Source organism: Neovison vison, chromosome 4, assembly GCF_020171115.1.
Source record: "Neovison vison isolate M4711 chromosome 4, ASM_NN_V1, whole genome shotgun sequence".
Lineage (NCBI taxonomy): Eukaryota > Metazoa > Chordata > Mammalia > Carnivora > Mustelidae > Neogale > Neogale vison.
In genome coordinates this window covers 163,389,998-163,408,575 of record NC_058094.1, presented here as the reverse complement: position 1 = coordinate 163,408,575, position 18,578 = coordinate 163,389,998, and the positions used below count along the sequence as shown (strand labels likewise).

Sequence of the window (18,578 nt, the reverse complement as noted above, 5' to 3'; positions counted from 1 at the left end):
GTGAAGCCCCTTTGAAGGCGAACCGACATAGAAAATGTGGCTAAAGAGTGACCTAGTGGAGTTCTCAGCTTCCTCAGGCTCCGTGCCCCTCCTGGCGAGTCTCACCCGGGTCTGGCCGTTCCCAGTCGAAGTCAGCAGCTTCCCTCATCAGGTCACCTACCCCCAGGCCACCGGTCCGCGCCGCCGAGGTCGCCGCCCCGGGACAGCGCAGCCGGGGTCACGTGCGCGTGCCCCGTCCACCGCCCCCCGGACCCGGGCCCGCCCCGGGCCGCAGGGCAGAGGCCGTCGGATCACGCGCGCCCTGGCGGCCCCGGCCCAGCGCAGCCAATGGGCGGGCGGCGCCCGCATGACCCGCGCCGGCGGGAGGGCGTGGGGAGGCAGGCCGGGCGCGCACGCTGCCGGGCTGTATCGCCAACCCCGCTGCCGCCCGGACTGGAAGTGAGCCGCCGGGGCCCACGGTGCCAGCCAGCCTCCGGGAGGGTCCTGCAGCCGTCCGCACTCGGGGCGCAGCATGGCGACCGCCAAGGTAAGTGTCGGCCCGTTGCCCCGGGGAGCGTGCCGGCCGGCCGGGGCCGGGGGTCTCGGGAGCCTCAGGCGTTCACGTGCCGAGTTGGTGCAACGTGGAAAACAAATGGGAGAGGGGCGTGGGGCAGCTGTTCCACCTTGCAGCAGCGGAAGGAGGTGGGTGACCGTTCCTCCCTGGGTAGCACATGTGGCCGGTGCGGGGACGGAGGCCCGACCTTGCGGTAGAAACTTTGCCGGTTGAACCCTCCCACTTGGCCCGGGAGGGGAGTCGGTGCCTGGTTGGCGCCCTGCGGGCTGAGCCATGCAGGGCTTGGAGAAGCCCGGTGGGCCCGGGGTCACTAGAGCCCCGCGACTGACCCAGAGCGCACCTGCTTCTGACCCCGGTTGTTGTTGACTCGGGCCTCTCCTTCCCGGCGGCAAAGCGCGGGCTGAAGCCAGAGCCTATTAGGTTTCAAAGGCCCCGCCCTCCCGCGGGTGGGGAAGTCACCTTGACTTCCGGCTGGTCGGAGAAGTTGGTGTGCGCGCGCGCGCGTGTGTAAAACTCCGGAGGACCCCCGTCCCGCCCCCACTTCCCATTCTTCAGCCCTCTCCCCATCTGACAACACTTACATACCGGCCTCTGCGCGTTTGAGAGGCTTCTTTTTAGAAATGACAAAACAGATTGTCCTGGGAGCCTGTTAACTCTTGTGAAGTTTTACTTAAAAGGAATTCTGTGTAATGTGAATCATTCACTAACCCAGAGGAAAGGCAACTCCGACAGCTTGACCTTTCCTCTTTAACCGTTTTTTGGAAACCTGGACACCATTTCAGTCTCTTTGGACTCCATTTCAACTTTTCTGACAGAATACCATATTTAGTCCCAATCACTTGACTCATTGGAATTTATTGCTTTTAATTTTAAGTTCACGAAGGCAGCCCTTTAATCAAGCCTATACAACTTCTTAGTTCGTTTTAAGTGCCGTGAACTTAAATATACCCAACATCTCAAACATTTGTCCTTAATCAAAACTCGGTGATAACCCTCAAGAGGAAAACATGGCCAACACATCATATTCCTATTTATTCAAGCAAACTAATCACATTTGCAATGGAAATTGTAAGCAGACAAATATATTTAAATGCTGTTCTATGACTTAAGTTTCTCCAGGCTCCCCAAATCTGCAGGCTTCGTGTTCTTAACTATGTGGCCTAAGTGGCCTTTTTCTTTTCTGTAATTACTCTTGAGTTCCATCCTCAAGAGTCTGCTCTTGGGTGTGTGCATGAGTGTGTTTATGTGTGTGTGAACATATGGGTATAGAGAACTATTTTAGGTAGATTCTTTAAGGATCCCTGGTATTCATTTTTGGAAACTACATTAACCCTTTCAAACCCAGTAGCCCTTGACCTTTTCTTTGCATTAAATTTGCATGCAGTCAGAGCCCAAGGCTTCATATGAATGCGTTCTCTCCTGGTGACTTCTTGCAGCAGAGTAGGTGAAAGTAGATTCCCGTACTTTATTTTTTAAATATCTGCAGGTGATTTAAATAATTTTAATTTGGGGATAAAATAATTGAGGGGCCTAAATTGAGGAATATGCATATAATGTAATTGGAGTACAGGAAAAAGATCATTAACCAGTATGAAGTAAATAAGTGACATGGAAGCAGATCCTGCTTTTTGGTGTATCTTTGTGAAACTGTCACATCATGTCAATAAGTGCAGTATGAGAGAGAAAATGAAACATTTCATTTTTGCTCTTCTGGAGTTTGTGTTTTTGTTTGTTTATTCATTTTAGCCTTGCCTCTTTTCAGGGTTTCTGATGGCTCATGTCATGTATACCTGTATTTATAAGCCAAGAAGACATCAACCACCAAGTCAGAGTAGATGAGAAAAACAGGATAAAGGGAAAGTAAGATGCAGCCAGGACTAAAGTTAGTGGAAAATAAGGATGTACTTGCTAGAGGTGACTGAATTTTCTAGCATCCAAAGTAAAGAGGAAATGATCAGTGAGGTCAGTTCCTTGAGAGAGAGGTCTCCTTGTACTGAGGATGGTTTCTCCCCATGTCCTTTTATATGCTGTGAGTGAACTGCATTCAAAACTAGCTCATGACCACACATATATGTCTGTGGGTTCCATAAGGCCATTTCTTGTAGTGTCACTCCCTGTAGCTCAAGGGCAGTGCCGTAAATGTAGTCTTAAAAGTTCCCAAAATGAGCTGTGGTGGTCTGCCTTAATCCAAGAGTGTCTCTTATTTAGTTGCCTTTTAGCACTATTCTTGCGAGGTGATTGTGTTGGCTACTAGTCAGTGTTGGACAACCCAAGTTAAAGGTTGTGCTCTTTGCTTTTTCCTGGAGTGCAGTTATTCCATATTGCTGGGTTGAACACAGAGCTATAGTCTCATTTAGAAGTAGGACTGACATCCCCTCTTACTAAAACATGAAGAGCTTGCCTAGGAGAGAGCTCATTTCAGTGGAATATTTCCGAGGTTGGGCCAAGAGTCTGAAACTCAGCAGTTATAGGTGAATTCCAGCACTTACTGTGATGAATTATTTGAATATTTAATTAGGCAGATTTGATATTTTCTGGATGAACTCAGTCACACCTAGCAGTTTCTTGATCTCTTTATTCTGAGTTTCCTTGTTTTCTTTTTTTTTTCTTTTTCCCCAAATGTAACTAATTGTTCATGCCCCTCATCCTTTAAGTAGTTCATATAGGCAGGCCAAGAGTCTAGTCTTTGGTCTGCTTTTATTTTGCATGAAGACTCCACATAATGATGCCAAAGGTACATGTTTTTCATGATGTAACATTTATCTAACTACTAGTATTTTGAGACAAATTCAAAAAACTTCCATTCTCGGGGCACCTGGGTGGCTCAGTGGGTTAAGCCTCTGCCTTTGGCTCAGGTCATGATGTCAGGGTCCTGGGATAGAGCCCCGCATCAGGCTCTCTGCTCGGTGGGGAGCCTGCTTCCCCCCTCTCTCTGCGGGCCTCTCTGCCTGCTTGTGATCTCTGTCTGTCAAATAAATAAATAAAAACCTTAAAAAAAAAAAAGCTTCCATTCTCTTGTTCTGCCTACTTTCATAAGGATAATCCTTATGGGTTCCCTTGCTCTATGGTAAATGGTAAGTGGTCTGCCTGTACTGTTGTGTTTTCAGGATTTCTTTTAAAAACCTCCAAGCACTCCCTGCGTGTATTAAAATGCAGATGAGTTTTTCAAAATTCACGCAACTCCACTAAAACTGCATTTTTTAAAAATTAGTATTAGAGAGGAAAAACCTTTCCTTCCCCTTCACCCCTTGTTTGGTTGTAGGGAACATTCTTTTTTGGTCATTGGTTGAGTTTGTACATTAATAATGAGGAAGTGAAACTAAATGAAACTCTTAAAAGTTAGAGAATGCTTCCTCCAGTTCAGCCAGGAGAGACGTTCAGAAACAACACTGGACATGGACCAGTAATTTGTCTAAAATTAGCCTAGACCTGAAAGAAAGGAATTTGAGGACAAATTGAAGTGTTAGTCATGAAAATTTGGTCTGTAGGACTAGTACACTTAGTATTGATAGTCCCTTCTTGGATGAGATGTTGCCATGATTGTATTATGTTCTTTCTTATGTTCCAAATGTGGCTAAGTTGGGGATATGAAAATGAGTTGGTCTCCCTTTGGGCCTTCAAGAAGACCACAGCCACACTGCAGGCGGATTCCTCTTATGGAAATGCCTGGGTAGGATTAGTGCTATAACAAGGGCTATGGGGGCATCAGGGAAGGAGACCGTTTCTGTGGGCATAGGAGGTGGTATTTCAGCGTGAATGGTTGGGGGGAAGAGGGAAGACCCATTCCAGTGATAAGAAACAGCAGGTGAAAGGCAGAGTTATGTTACTTACAGAGGAACCTTGGTCCGGCAGCCTTTTTTCCCCTGGCTCACCTGGTTTGGGACCCTATGCTGTAGGTGTTCCCCAGTGAGGCCACACTCCTTACAAGTGTCGCTCAGCCAATAGAGAACTGGGGGGTGGGAGTGGTGGGAAGGATTGAAAGCCAGGATATAACAGCTAAACAAACGAGGGAGCACATCTTTTTGGGTATGGAGTTGTTTATAAGATTGCTGGAGGGGCTGTGGCTCCTTCTGCTTCTTTGACTTTTTTTCCTATGTCTGGCCTCTACTTTTGTTCGGTTCTTAAATGGAATCATTCTGCCCTGAGTTTCCCACTCTCTGTCAGTGGGAAGCTCCCCTCTTCGTTCAGCATGTGCTTCTTCATAAGCATCCATCCTTGCTGCCATGATGCCTTGGGGTGTGTCTTGGAAAGGAGGAATGTGTGACTCTGCAGATGCATGTTGGTTTTGCTGGGAAGTAAGGGGGCTGTGCCCTCGCCACGGTGATACAGTTCCCTTAGCATGTCTTCAGCAGCAACTGAGCAAGCCCTGTTTTCATGGCCCATTTAACCAGACCCTCTTGTTGCGTTAAATCGGCCCAATTAATGGTAGCTCTGGTGGGTTACCTCGGAATTATTCCCAGTGGTTGATATGTAGCGTGGTGGTCTGGTTTGTTGATTGGAAACGTTTACAAGATAGAGTACTCATATTCAGCCATTTCCTTTGGAAATTTGCTGTGCAGTTGTGTGAGTGAAAATAAGCCTGGATGGTTCCTTTTGACTTTAGGTGCTGACAACATAGCAGAGTTGGCAGTGTTGAAATTCTTAGTAATTTAACCTAAATAAACCACTCTATTTAATGACTGTTATTAGGCTGGTAGCTTTGTCTTGATTTCCACATGTAGTCACAGTTTCCACATGTTATCCATGAAAATTGTTGACTTGATATGTAAGAGTCAGATATTTCAAGATACACTTACTGTTCTATGGTAAAATGTCTTTTGCATAAGTCTCGCGCAGTGTGGTTTGGAGGAAAATTGTATAAGTCTAAGTGTAGAGGAGGGAAAAGTTTTTCTGGACTCTCCTAGGGGTCCCTGGCTGGATCTGAGAATTAAATTGACAAAAACAAATGGACAGGAGAAAAGCACACAAATTTTACTGAATTTTTACCTGGGTATGGGAGTCTTCACAAGAGAATGAAGACCCAGAGAAGTGACCATGGCAGGAAACTTTTATTCCTTTTAGACAAAGAAAGAGTAGGTTTGTAAATAACTGAGGTGAAGGGGTTTGGGCCAGGAGAAGTAAATGATGAAGAAGTAACTAGAAGACAAGGGTTAGTTTACCGAGGTTTTGTTTGTACAGCTGTCTGGGTCCCCACTTCCCCATCTCTGGCGATGAGAATGTCTTTCTTCCTCCTGGTACAGGGAGGGTACCCTTCATGTGGGAGTTACATGACCGATTTCAGGAAAGAGGGTTGTGGGGGCGGAAGTCAGAGTGACCTTCCTGCTCCTGCTGTTTTCTCAGACTCCTTTGGCTTGACATTACAGATGCCAAGGTGCTGCATTTTGGTGCAGTGTGTCCTGGACCCCATCATAAGCCTGATTTGAACAGGCTTGTAGCCCCAGGTGCCCGTATGGAAGTTTTTCTAAGTTAGGCACGAGATTTTCGTGTGTCTGAGTCTGGTCATGGTGGTAGGTTGAGCTGCAGAGGAGCTCGGAACTGATTTCTTAAGTGGGAGGAGGCTGCAAAGAACATTTTATTTATTTATGTTTGTGTAGCTCTGGTTTATTGAGGAGCTAGCCAGGGAGGAGTGGGTTATGTGCCCGCAGCTTACATTGATGGTGAACACATGGATGAGTCTAACTTCTCTGGGAAAGTAGGGAGTGTCTGTGACGTGTGTGATGAGCAAATGCAGTATAACGTGTGCAAATTCTTTGGGGATTAGGAAGTGCTGCAGGATGGCCAAGAGATGCCTTTGTGGGCTGTGGGACATTTCTACCTAACTGAAAACTGGGGGACATAGACATTATTTGATTTACCTGGACAAGACATAGTTTGCTTTTCTTATGCTTGTGATCCATTCAGTGTTCACCATAATAGTTAGCCTATGTGGCTGCTTAGCCAGATTGTCTGAGTGGTCTTCTGGAGACTTGCTGTTGGAACTTTCGGTCCATGGGCCAGCAGCTTTGGTTTACTTGGGAGCTTGTTAGAACTGCAGCATTTTTGGACTCAGCCCAGGCCAAAGATTTTGTTGCATCAGAATTTGCATTTTAACTAGATCCCCAGGGGACTGTATGCACATTAAAGTTTGAAGAATAGTGGTCTGGAACTCTCATTACTGTGTAATTAAATGTAGTTGCCTTCCTATGCCAAGGTTGCAGCACCTTTTGAATTGGTTGTAAGTTAGTCCAACTTTTTGCAGAATTAAATAAATAATAATAAAATCCACGGTAAATTTTAGGGTTTTGGGATTAGTTTTGGATTCTGCATTGGGGTCAGGGTATTATTTTTGGAACATATCCCTGAATTATTGTTTAAGGGAGTGTACGATTATTATACAGGGGTTGTACTTTTCTCCATTTCTTAACTACCCACCCATACTTACAGGTCCTGAAAATGAATTTGTGCCTCTTCTCTTTTTTGACATTCCCTCCTAAAGTCGTCAGTTCTGAAGCTGTTAGCCTGTCCTCCTCATATCTGGATTCAGGGAACCCCATGTCCCACCGCTTCCTGCCTGTAACACCTTTCATCAGCATTCTCACATTATTCCTTCATTCTCATTTGCCGGCTTCTTTTTGTCCTTCTGCTTCCCCCTGAACTGTGGGTGTCCCTAGATCCTCTTCCCTCTGAAGGGTGATGGCTCTGTGTCAGTCTCTCTCTTGAGAGAGAGATAGCTCTCTCAAGCAGCAGCCTTGCATTTGCAGCTGTTTGTTACAAATCTCAATTTTTCTGCCTCAAAGATATTTCCAACTCTGCTTACCTAGAATTGAATTCATCTTGTTGATCGTTCCTCACTTTCAGCTTACGACTTAACTTTCCTACTGATTCAAGTTTCCAATGAGCTCAGTTACGTGCCTGTTGTGGGTGGCCAGGAGAGGCCATCGGTGGGAATTTGGAAGAATACAGAGAGATGGGTCCAGCAAACCCTTATGCCCTAGAACAGGAATGTCCTATCTCTTCCATTTATGTCCCAACTTTTCATTACTTTTTAGCTACAGCATTGCTTTAGCTTCCAGCCTGGTCTTGCCTTTGGTCCGTTCCCTTCACTTCCCCTCTCCATTCTGTCCAGGTCTGTCAAAGGCAGCTTCTAAGATTGGCTCTTATTGCCAGGCTCGTAGCAGTACTGTGTTCACGTGGACAGCGTTTAACAGTTTTTATTAAAAGATGCATTTGGGTGTGTTGTTGATACTGACCATCTGCCAGCTCATACTGTACTGGGCTTACCAAAATGAGTCCGTTATTGGGCATGTTTTCAAGAATTCAGTCTATGGGGATTAAAATAACTAGGTAATATGAAGATCCATGCTTATCTTTATGATTATCTTTATAATCATCTATAGCATAACAGGGAAAAGGTATTGTAGCTTCATTTGACAGGGAAACTTAAGATTGAGAAATGTTGTGCAAGTAACAACAGCCTTAGCAGGTTACATTTATTTAATACAAAGTCAGGCACTGTTCTAGGCACTCTGAACATGAAGTAATTTAATCTTCTCAACAGTCCTATGACATATAAGTGCTGTTCTTATCTCCATCATACAGATGGGCAGACTTACATGAACAGAGTGTGTGTCTTGGTGAACAGAGAAGTTAAATGATTTGTCCAAGGGCACACAGCTTAGAAGGGGCCAAGCTAGGATTTGGAAGTCAGGCAGCCTGGGTCCAGAGTTCAAGCGCGTAACCATGAGATGATATTGCCTTCTTTAATTTGTCTTGTTATACAGTGTAGTTTCGTATTGCCTATAGAATAAAATTAATCTCTTTAGCCAGCTAATGCTTCCTTGGTCTTGGCTGTTGTCTCTTTTTTCCAGTATTACCTCACCCTCATTCCCTTCTGATATCCTTCACAGTGGTTTGTGAATGGGACCCCTGTTCTCATTCCCAGCGGTAAAGCTATGGCAACAGTGTAACTCCCAGGGAAAAAGGGAGCCTGTTTGTTTGTTTGTTATTTAATTTAGACCTTAGTCAGAAGGAGTGTTTCTTGTCATTTCTCGATATGGGTTGGTAGGTTTTTTAAGTTTCTTATTTTAACTTTTTTATTTCTCTTTAGTACTTCTTAGGAACAGGGGTCTTAGTTTTATTTCACCATTCCTTCAGACACCTGCCAGGATGTTAATCCCATGTCCTGAAGTTTTTACAGTTTGTTTGTTCTAATAAAGATTCAGACATGGGCCACACATGGCATTTGATTGATCTGCCTTTTAAATCCTGTTAATCTGTAGGTTCTGCTGCCTCTCATTTTATTTCCGTGCAGTTTATTCCATGAGGGAATTGGGTCATCTTTCCTGCAGTTTGGATTTTACTGATTGCATCCCCCTAGTGTTCTTCAGTCCTCGGTGTTTTCTGACAAGTGATCGATCTGGAGGCTTGATCAAGTTTAGGGTTTTATTAATTTTTATTTTTTGTGTTTGGCTTGAGTACTTCTAAGGGATGCTGGGTGCCTCTCTCAGGTTATTGGGTACTTGGTACCGAGTACTACATCAGGGGCCCATAATTCTTGGTTCTTTCCTTTGATGTTATGTTTGATGAGTGGGTTTGGATGTTGCCTTTCTATTCCAGCAACTTCTTCATAATGGTTTAAGTTGGCTAAATTTTTTAAAAAAATTTTATTTATTTACTTGACAGAGAAAGAGAGAGAGAGAGAGAGATCACAAGTAGGCAGAGAGGCAGGCAGAGAGAGAGGGGGAAGTAGGCTCCCCACTGAGCAGAGAGCCCAATGTGGGGCTCGATCCCAGGACCCTGAGATCATGACCTGAGCTGAAGGCAGAGGCTTAACCCACTGAGCCACCCAGGCGCCCCTAAGTTGGCTAAATTTTAATATTAGCAGTCATTCTCATGTATTATGATTTTCATTCTTTAAACACACACACATATGTGTATACATACCCATATTACAATGAGTGTCTCACAGTTATTACAGAACAGTGGCTGTTAAAATCAGTTAGATATCAGTGGCTATAGAGTTTGTGTCAAATGATGAAATGAGGAGAGCTGGTGGTTGTCCAACATTGTGCGTACACTAAATGCCGCTGAATTGCACACTTGAAAATGGTTAAAATGTTAAGCTTTGTAGGCATTTTACCATGATAAAAATAATTGCAAATAGACTGTAACACATTGAATAAAAAAGAGCCACACTATCATTCCGTGAGAGAGTAGTGTTCATGCCCCCAAAAGCCAAAGTGAGACAGAGAGTGACAGGTATAGCTTTTTTCTTTTCCTAAATACCAAAGAATGCCAACCAATAAAGGTGGAAGGCTCGATAGAATTAGGAAAAGGAAAAAATACCACTTCATAACCCTTGGGTAATAACTGATTTGGGCAAGGTTCTTCCAGTGGATGCTAAAACTTGTCAGTAAGAGACTGTTGGAATTCCCATTGTCTCAGAGTATCTCCTTATAAATTACTGTACAATGAAGAGCTCTGCTTCGACCTCTGATCCAGTTTAACATTATCAGGAAATGGAACAATCTATCATTGACAGTCCCCTGAGGTGATGCATTGGGAAGTACACAACATTCATGACATTGGGAGAATGCTTGTTAAAAATGTTGGATCTAAGTCTAATCACAGAGAAACAATCAGACAAATACAGAAAGTAGGACTTTCTGTAAGATCTCTAGTCTGACTTCAAAAATGTCAATGTTGTGAATGAAAAGGCTAGATTAAAGACGTCCAAGGAGATGTGACAGCCAAATGCAGTACTTGAACCTGGGTCCAAAATAAATAAATGAAACAGTAAAATAAATAAGTAAGTAAAAGAATGCCCAACTGGTGTAACTTGAATGAGTGTATATTAAATGATTCTGTATTAATTTGCTAGGGCTGCCATAACAAAGTACCAGAGACAGAGTGGCTTAAACAACAGGCGTTTATTTACTTACAGATCTAGGGGCAGAACCAGGATCAAGGTGTTGGCAGGGTTGGCAAGGTGAGATAAGATTTAGAATTTGCTCGTTAGTCCTTGGATGGCCTTTTTCTCCCTGTGTCTTCACATAGTCTTCCCGTAGCATCTGTGTCCCGATTTGATTTCTTGGGAGCATTCACTCTTCTCTTACTGCAGGTTGATGTTGACTCTGCTTGAGGATCCCACTTCTTTCCAGTGTCTCCCATCGCAGTACCAGAAGGAAAAGCTCAGTCCCTGCTTCTCTCTTTTGGTGGGTCTTGGAGATTTGTTAGCCCCATTTTGGTGTCCACCAGCAGTTTGAGAAGACCCTGGTCTTGACCTTTGTCCAGTTTTCTGTTGGATTATTTGTCTTTTCACATTGATTTGTTCTAAAAGCACTTTTAAGAACCTTGGCCCTTTGCCCTGTCTGTTGCACGGGTTTTTTTTTTGTTTTTTTGGTTTTTTTTTTTTTTGGTAGTTGTTTAACTGGTCAATACTCACCTTTGATTTAAAAAAGGTTTTTAAATTAAAAAATTACATATTCATTAATCTTTTCATTTATAGATTCCTTTATGGATTCTGAGCTGTTTGTGATGTTTAAACATGGCTTCCCCATTTAATAATATATAGGAAACCACTTGTGTTTTTCTAGTACTCTTTATAAGTCTCTCTCTCTTTTTGAAATTATTAATTATCTGAAGTTATTTTAATACAAGATGAAAGGTAGGAAACCAGTTTAATTTTTTTTGTTGTTGTTCAACCCTAGGAAGTCATGAACCTTCACTATAGTGCCACATCCCCAGCCACCATGACCTGCTGCCAGCTCAGTCCAGACCCTCTGCTGGCTTAGATTCTTAAGAGAAAATACAATTAGTTCAGAAAGCCAAGACAGCCTCCCCTTGCGGCCCAGTTGTCCTCCTGTGACTCCATCAGCTCAGCGGCTATGAATAGGAATATGGAAAGGGTACCAGGAACTGGGGAGCGAGGCACTGCTAGATTCTGTCCCAGCTTACACTGCTTTCATTCAGTCCTTTCCCTCTCTTCCCCGCCTCCTCATAAATGAGAACACAGGCAGTCATGTTGCTGGTTAGTGATAGAGTGAAAATTTAAATGTCCAATTGCAAGGCTCATAAAACAAGGGCAAGTAGCATTCCATGAGGGGAATTTGGTTGGACAATTAGGAAAATCTTCCAAGAGGAATTGGCATTTGACCTAGGTCTTCAAAGAACTGCAGCATTTTTAAACTTCTCATTATGGACATTTTCCATAATGTAGGAAAAAAAAAGAAAAAAAAAAAGAAAAGTATAATGAACCTCCATGTTCCCGTCTAGCCAATTTCAGGAATCATCAGTTTGTGGCCAATAATTGTTTCATTTATACTGCACTGGCTTTTCTCCTTCCATCCCCCTGATGTTTTCAGTACAAATCCCCATCATCATATCATTGTATATATAAATATCAGTGTGTATCTCTAAAAGAGATTTTTTTTTAAATGCACAACCAAAATATTATACCTAAAAAAAAAAATTAGTGATTCTTCAATACGATCAGATATCTATTCTGTACACACTTTACACATTTTCCCATTTCTTAAAATTTTTTAAATAGTTTTTTAAATTGTCATCTACATAAGACCCAGGCATTGTAGTTAGTTGGTGTGTCTTAATTTTCTTTTAATCTCTAGGTTCTCTTGCTCTTTCAGTCTTGTAGTCTCTAAAAGCCAGTATAATATAATGGTTGAAATCTTGGACTCTGTGTTCAAATTATGGCTCTGGGCAAGTTACTCTATGTATACCTCAGTTTCCTGACTTATAAAAAGGGGCGTAGTTGTATTTGTTTCCTGGGTCAATGTGCTCATGTTTGCGAGGCTCAGAGCCAGGCCTGTAACGTAGGTAGCTTATGGAAGTGTTAGCTGTGGGTTTGGGATCAGAGAAGTTGCTCAGAGTAACGTGGGAAGTCTGTGGAGCACGGAAGAGAGCAGAGGAGGGCTCATGTGAGTGAAATTGTATGCATTCTTTAGAAGGGGGTGTCCTGGCTGTGCAGAGGGTTCCTGTTCTTTTCTTTAGGTTTCCTCCTGGCTCCTTGACTGTTCTTCAGTTCAGTGATGTTGATGCACAGTGGAATTTTGAACAGGTAAGGTATGATTTAGTGGAAGCAACTTTTCTATTGTCATTTGATTTGCTGCTTTCTCTTCCTCTGCATTTATGAAGTTAACTGTTCTCTCTCAGAAGCCATTTTAACTTTCGGTGGCATTATTTGGGCTCCAGCAACTTGTGATCTCTTAAGTAGAACCTTTCAGCACTTTATAAATATGTCATATACTTTTTATAGTCCTTTGTTCCCCATCAGGAACATACATCCCAGTCTTCCGAACAGCACAATCAGTTTTTATTCATTTAAGGAGCAGTAGTAATTTGACACTTGCTAATATGTAACAAATTATATTGGGAGCTGTAATTACAATTGCAGCTGGTTCCTAATTATACTGTAACCTTGATGCTTTAAAAAAATGAAGACCGAGTTCAACCTGTAATACAGGAGAATAATATTCTCCATTCGGCAGGTCTGCTTTCTGCTGACTGTGGGCACTTACACATCGTAATGCCAAATTAAAAAGACTTTGTTAGTTTCAGCTCCGGTGTTGTCCGGTGATACCCTTCCATAAGGACAGCCTGAAGTCCCCATCCCTGCTTGCCAAATTCTCGGCATGTCCTCCAGGTATTATAATTAGTGTCAAAACATCCTGGGCTCTTGGGTCATTTTTGGCTCAGTAATTTACCTACTCACTTGTGATGACTAAGAGTCTTATAGCCTCAGTTTCCTCATCTGAAAAATGGTGATAGTAATGACTCTTTACCTTAAATAGTTTCAGAGATGTTCTAATGAGGTCAGATATAAAGACTTTAAGCACCGTGCCTGGCATAAAGGACCCGGTAAAAGTTACCTGGTTACTGTTAATTGCTGTCACCAATAATGAACAGTCCAGCTCCAGAGACTTGACCTCTACAACCCCCCAACACCAACAGAATTACAGTGTTAGTTCTGCCACCACTCTAATTTGCAGAAGCACGTATCTCCACTGATGGATCAGGCCGGCATTCCCCTTGTGAGGCAGGGTCTCTGGCTTATTTGGCATTGTGTCCTCAGTGCTTGGCGCTGGGCCTGGTACAGGGAAGGCTTCCCAGAGGTGATGGCATTGTGTGAATGGGCAGCACCATCTAGACAACGGTTCTCAACTCAGGGTGGAGTAAATCTGCCCCAGGGCATATTTGGTAATGTCTGGGTACATTTTTGATGGTCACATCGGGGAGGAGGGGTGGCCAGAGATGTTGCTAAACATCCTACAATGCATCAGACAGCCCCCTGTAACAAAGAATGATGGGACATCCAAAATGTCAGTAGGGCCAAGACTGAGAAAGCCTGCTCTGAGGTAACCTGACTGCCCGGGTTATGGTCCTGTGGACTAGACATGGGGTTTGGGGTAGATCAACCTGTTTGACCTGCAGTTTTCTCATCTGTAAAGGAAGAGAGTCAAACCTGCTTCAAGTGTTCTTTGAAAATAAAGGGGAATTAAACAGGTGTGTCCCTAGTTACACTACCTAATTAAGTTAATCTTTTTTAGAAAGGGGGAGAGCACAAGCTAGGGGAGAGGCAGAGGGAGAAGCAGACTCCCCGCTGAGCAGGGAGCCTGATGTAAGACTTGATCCTAGGACCCTGGGATCATGACCTGAGCCAAAGGCCGATGCTTAACCAACTGAGCCTCCCAAGCACCCCTAATTAAGTTTCTGATTGTTCTGGCTACTCATGATTTTTTTTTCCCCCCAGGAGACTTAATTTTCTTTTTTTTTTAAGATTTTAGTTGTTTATTTGACAGAGAGAGAGATCACAAGTAGGCAGAGAGGCAGGCGGGGGGGGGGGAGCAGACTCCCTGCTGAGCTGAGAGTCCATTGCAGGGCTCAATGTCAGGAGCCTGAGATCATGATCTGAGCCCAAGGCAGAGGCTTAACCCACTGAGCTACCCAGGCGCCCCTAGACTTAATAGTTTTGAATAGTTTTAGGTTCACAGCAAAATTGAAAGGAAGGTTCAGAGATTTCTTATATACCACTTGTTCCTAAGAGTGCACAATCTCCCCATTATTTTCCTTCAGAATAGTACATGTGGTACAGTTGATGAACCTACATTGACATATCATTATCACCAAAGTCCCTGGTTTGCATTCGGATTCACTTCTGGTGGTGTACATTCTGTGGGTTTGGACAAATTGTATAATGATATGTATCCACCATAATAGTATCATAATTGGTATTTTCACTGCTCTAAAAATCCTCTATATTCTGCCTGTTCTTCTTCCCTACTCCCTCACTTCTAGCAACCACTGATCTTACTTACTATCACCACACTTTTGCCTTTTTTTTTTTACCAGTAGATACAGTCATACAGTATGTAGTCTTTTCAGATTAGCTTCTTTCACTCTGTAGTCTGCATTTAAGTTTCCTTCATGTCTTTTCATCGCTTCATAGCTCTTTTTTTTTTATGCTGAATAATACTCCAATATCTGGATGTCCATGGTTTATTTAACCATTCACTGAAATACACTTTGGTTGCTTCCAGTTTTCAGTAATTAGGAATACAGCTGCTGTAAACATTCATGAGAAGTTTTTGTGTGGATATACATTTTCAATTTGTGAGTCATATGGGAAGATTATGGTAATTTTTTTTTTTTTTAATATTTTTTATTTATTTATTTGACAGAGAGAGAGAGATCACAAATAGGCAGAGAGGCAGGCAGGGAGAGAGAGGAGGAAGCAGGCTCCCTGCAGGGAGCCCGACGCGGGACTTGATCCCAGGACCCTGAGATCATGACCTGAGCCGAAGGCAGCGGCTTAACCCACTGAGCCACCCAGGCGCCCAGATTATGGTAATTTTGTAAGAAACTGCGATTCTTTCTTCCAGAATGACCATAGCATTTTGCATTCGCATCAGTAATCCATGAAGAGTTCCTGTTGCTGCTCATCCTCACCAGCGTTAGTGTTGTCAGGATTCTGCATTTGGGCCATTTAGATAGGCGTGCATTGATATCTTGTTTTAATTTGTATTTCCCTGATGGCAGATGATGTGATATTTACTTCCTATCTATCATCCTCCTTGGAGATTTTTGTGAAGGTCTTTCACCCATTTTTGTATTGTTTTTTTTTTTTTTTCTTACTGTAGAGTTTTAAGAGTTCTTTGTATATTTTGGATAGTAGTTCTTCATTGGCTCCTCTTTTGCAAATACTTGATTCCAGTCTTTTGCTTCTCTCTTCATTTTCTTGACATTGTCTTTTGCAGAGCGGAAATTTCTATTTTAGTCAAGTCCAGCTTCTCCGTTCTTTCTTTTGTGGGACATGCCAGGGTGCTACATCTAAAAAAGTCCATGCCTAACCCAAGGCCATCTGAGTTTGCTCCTTTATGATCTTCTAGGAGTTTACATTTAGGTCTCTGATCCATTTTGAGTTAATTTTTGTGTAGGGTTTAGGTCTGTGTGTAGAGTCTTTTTTTTTTTTTTTTTTTTTTTCCTGTTGTTATCTAATTGTTTCAGCACCATGGTTGAAGAGGCTGTCTTTGCCCTCTTGTGAAAGATCAGTTGGCTCTATTTATGTAGGTCTATTTCTAGGTTTTCTATTCTGTTCCACGGGAGATCGTTAATATCCTCTTGGAGGATTGACCCTTCTGTCATTCTCTAATGTCCCTCTTTATCCCTGGTAACTTTCCTTGCTTCAAAATGGGCTCTGACTGAAATTAATATAGCTACTTTTGCTTTCTTTTGATTAGTGTGTGTGACAGTATCTTTCTTTGTTCATTTACTTTTTTGTTTTTTAAAGATTTGTTTATTTTAGAGAGGGCATGAGTGAGTAGGAGGGAGGGCAGAGGGAGAGGATCTCAAGCAGACTCTTCGCTGAGTGAGGAGCCCACTGTGGGTCTCAACACAGGATTCAGTCTCTCGACCCTGAGATCAGGATCTAAGCTGAAATCAAGAGTCAGGCACTTAACTGAGCCACCCAGGTGCCTGCCCCTCTATTCATTTACTTTTAATATATAAGTATTTTTATATTTACAGGGGTTTTGTTTTTGTTTCTTTGTAGGTAGCATATAGTTGGTTCTTATTTTTTGATGCATCTGACAAACTCTGTCTTTTAATTAATTGGTACATTTAGATCATTAATATTTAAGGTGATTTTGATTATCTTGCTTGGTTTTTTTCTATCTTCATGGATTTGTGGTTTCATGTCTGACATTGGAGGGAAGTTCTCAATCTTTATTATTTCAAGTAATTCTTGCTGTTCCTTTTTTTCTTCTCCTTCTGGTATTTCTTTTACATCTATGTTACATTTTTTGTAGCTGTACTGCCGTTCTTGGATATTCTGTTTCCCCTATTCTACCCCCACCCCCCATCTTTTTTCTCTCTGCTTTTCAGTTTTGGAGATTTCTGTTGAGATATCCTCAAACTCATAGATTCTCCTCTTAGTCATGTCCAGTATACTAATAAGCCCATGAAAAGCATTCTTCATTGTCGTTAAAGTGTTTTTGATCTCTGCTGTTTCTTTTGGTTCTTCCTTAGAATTTCCATTTTTCTACTGACATTGCTGATTCATCCTCGTATGCTGTCTACTTTATCCATTAGAGCCCTTAGCATATTAATCGTAGTCGTTTTAAATTCCTGTTTGATCATTTCAACATTCTTCCCATATTTGAGGCTGGTTTTGATGCTCACTCTGTTTCTTCAAATTGTGTGTGTGTTTGTTTTGCCATTTGCTATGCTTTGTAATTTTTTCTTGGTAGCCAGACATGATGTACTGGATGGACAAAAGGAACTGCAGCAAATTTGCCTTTGGTAGTATGGTGGTGGGGTGCAGAGGGGGAGGAAGTGTCCTGCATGCCTGTGATTAGGTCTCCACCCATTGGAGAGTCTCTGGCTCCAGGCAGCATACTTCACAAGGATGTCTCAGTTTTTTCGCCTTCCCTGAGGTGGGAGAGAATGGCTAGCAGTGGCTGGGATAGGGTATTTATCATCCCAGTAGTAAGGTAGGCTCTGATAATACCCCAGCAGGTTAGACTGTTAATAAGTAATTTCACCTGAGGACAGATCTTGTTAAAAAGAATGGAATACTCGGATGGCATTTCCGAATGGTTCCTTTTCCTGTCCTTGTGTGAGATGTGCAAATGATTTTTCTCCTACTTTCACTGTGAGAACCAGGTGGAGTTCCCAGAGGTGAAACTCACAAAAATGTGGAGACCCTTCTATAGCTGGGACTTTCTAGAGTTTTTAAATCTCTGTCTGGTCCACACTGAGCCTCCAGCAGTTTGTCTTTCATAGGTCAGGTTTTCCTACGCCAACACGGGTTCCCACAGAGGTCCTAGTTGGTCCTTAAAATAACTTTCTGAAATAGATACGCAGGTTTTGTTATGTTGCCCATTTTATAGATGAGGAAACTAACTTGGAGATATTACCTGATTGTCCGGGGTCACCGGGTTAGTAATACACTGGGATCCAGATCTTTACTCTGAACCTGGGGATGTTTGCTTTTGTCAGGGTGGGCAAATACCTTCTGTCTCCATGAGGAGTTGAAAATATAAACAGAAAAATGTCTATTTTAGAAAAGACTCATACTGTCTCTTGTCAGGTTTTTACTCTTGGGAACATTTACTGGAATGTTAGCTTTAGCTTAATAACAATAATAATAAAATCTAAAATTAGTGTGTTTAAAGTTATTTTAGCATCACAGAACCCACAGCTAAAACACCACCATTCATTTCTTAACTGTTATATTCTGCTTCTTAATACGGAATTGTAATGGTGGTGGCTTTATCCTTGTTTAAAGTTTGTCTATAACAGTGCAGAGTTAAATCCAGCACACTTCACAAGCTACTGAATCCTTCTGATAAACATCTGCAGCACCCCTGACATGACCCGTTTGTGTAATTACCTGGTGGGTTAATGTTTGTGGTATCTGGTACCTTATAAGTCAACTGTTGAGTGATGTGAACTTTTGAGGGTTGATTACACAGAAAGGCTGTGGTTTGAAGCATGCTTAACAACGCATCTTGTCTCTGTACTAATGCAG

At 42.6% G+C, this 18,578-nt stretch overlaps 1 protein-coding gene across 2 annotated transcripts in view; it reads left to right on the top strand.

The window, feature by feature from the left end:
- The first annotated feature begins 362 nt into the window (after positions 1-362).
- SLC25A13 (solute carrier family 25 member 13) overlaps positions 363-18,578 on the top strand; it is a 182,065-nt gene continuing 163,849 nt past the window's right edge. For both annotated transcript variants that reach the window (XM_044246082.1, XM_044246081.1), the window contains exon 1: positions 363-526. In XM_044246082.1, the coding sequence (XP_044102017.1) occupies positions 512-526 (15 nt within the window). In that variant the 5' untranslated portion in view covers positions 363-511. The remainder of the gene's footprint in view (positions 527-18,578) is intronic.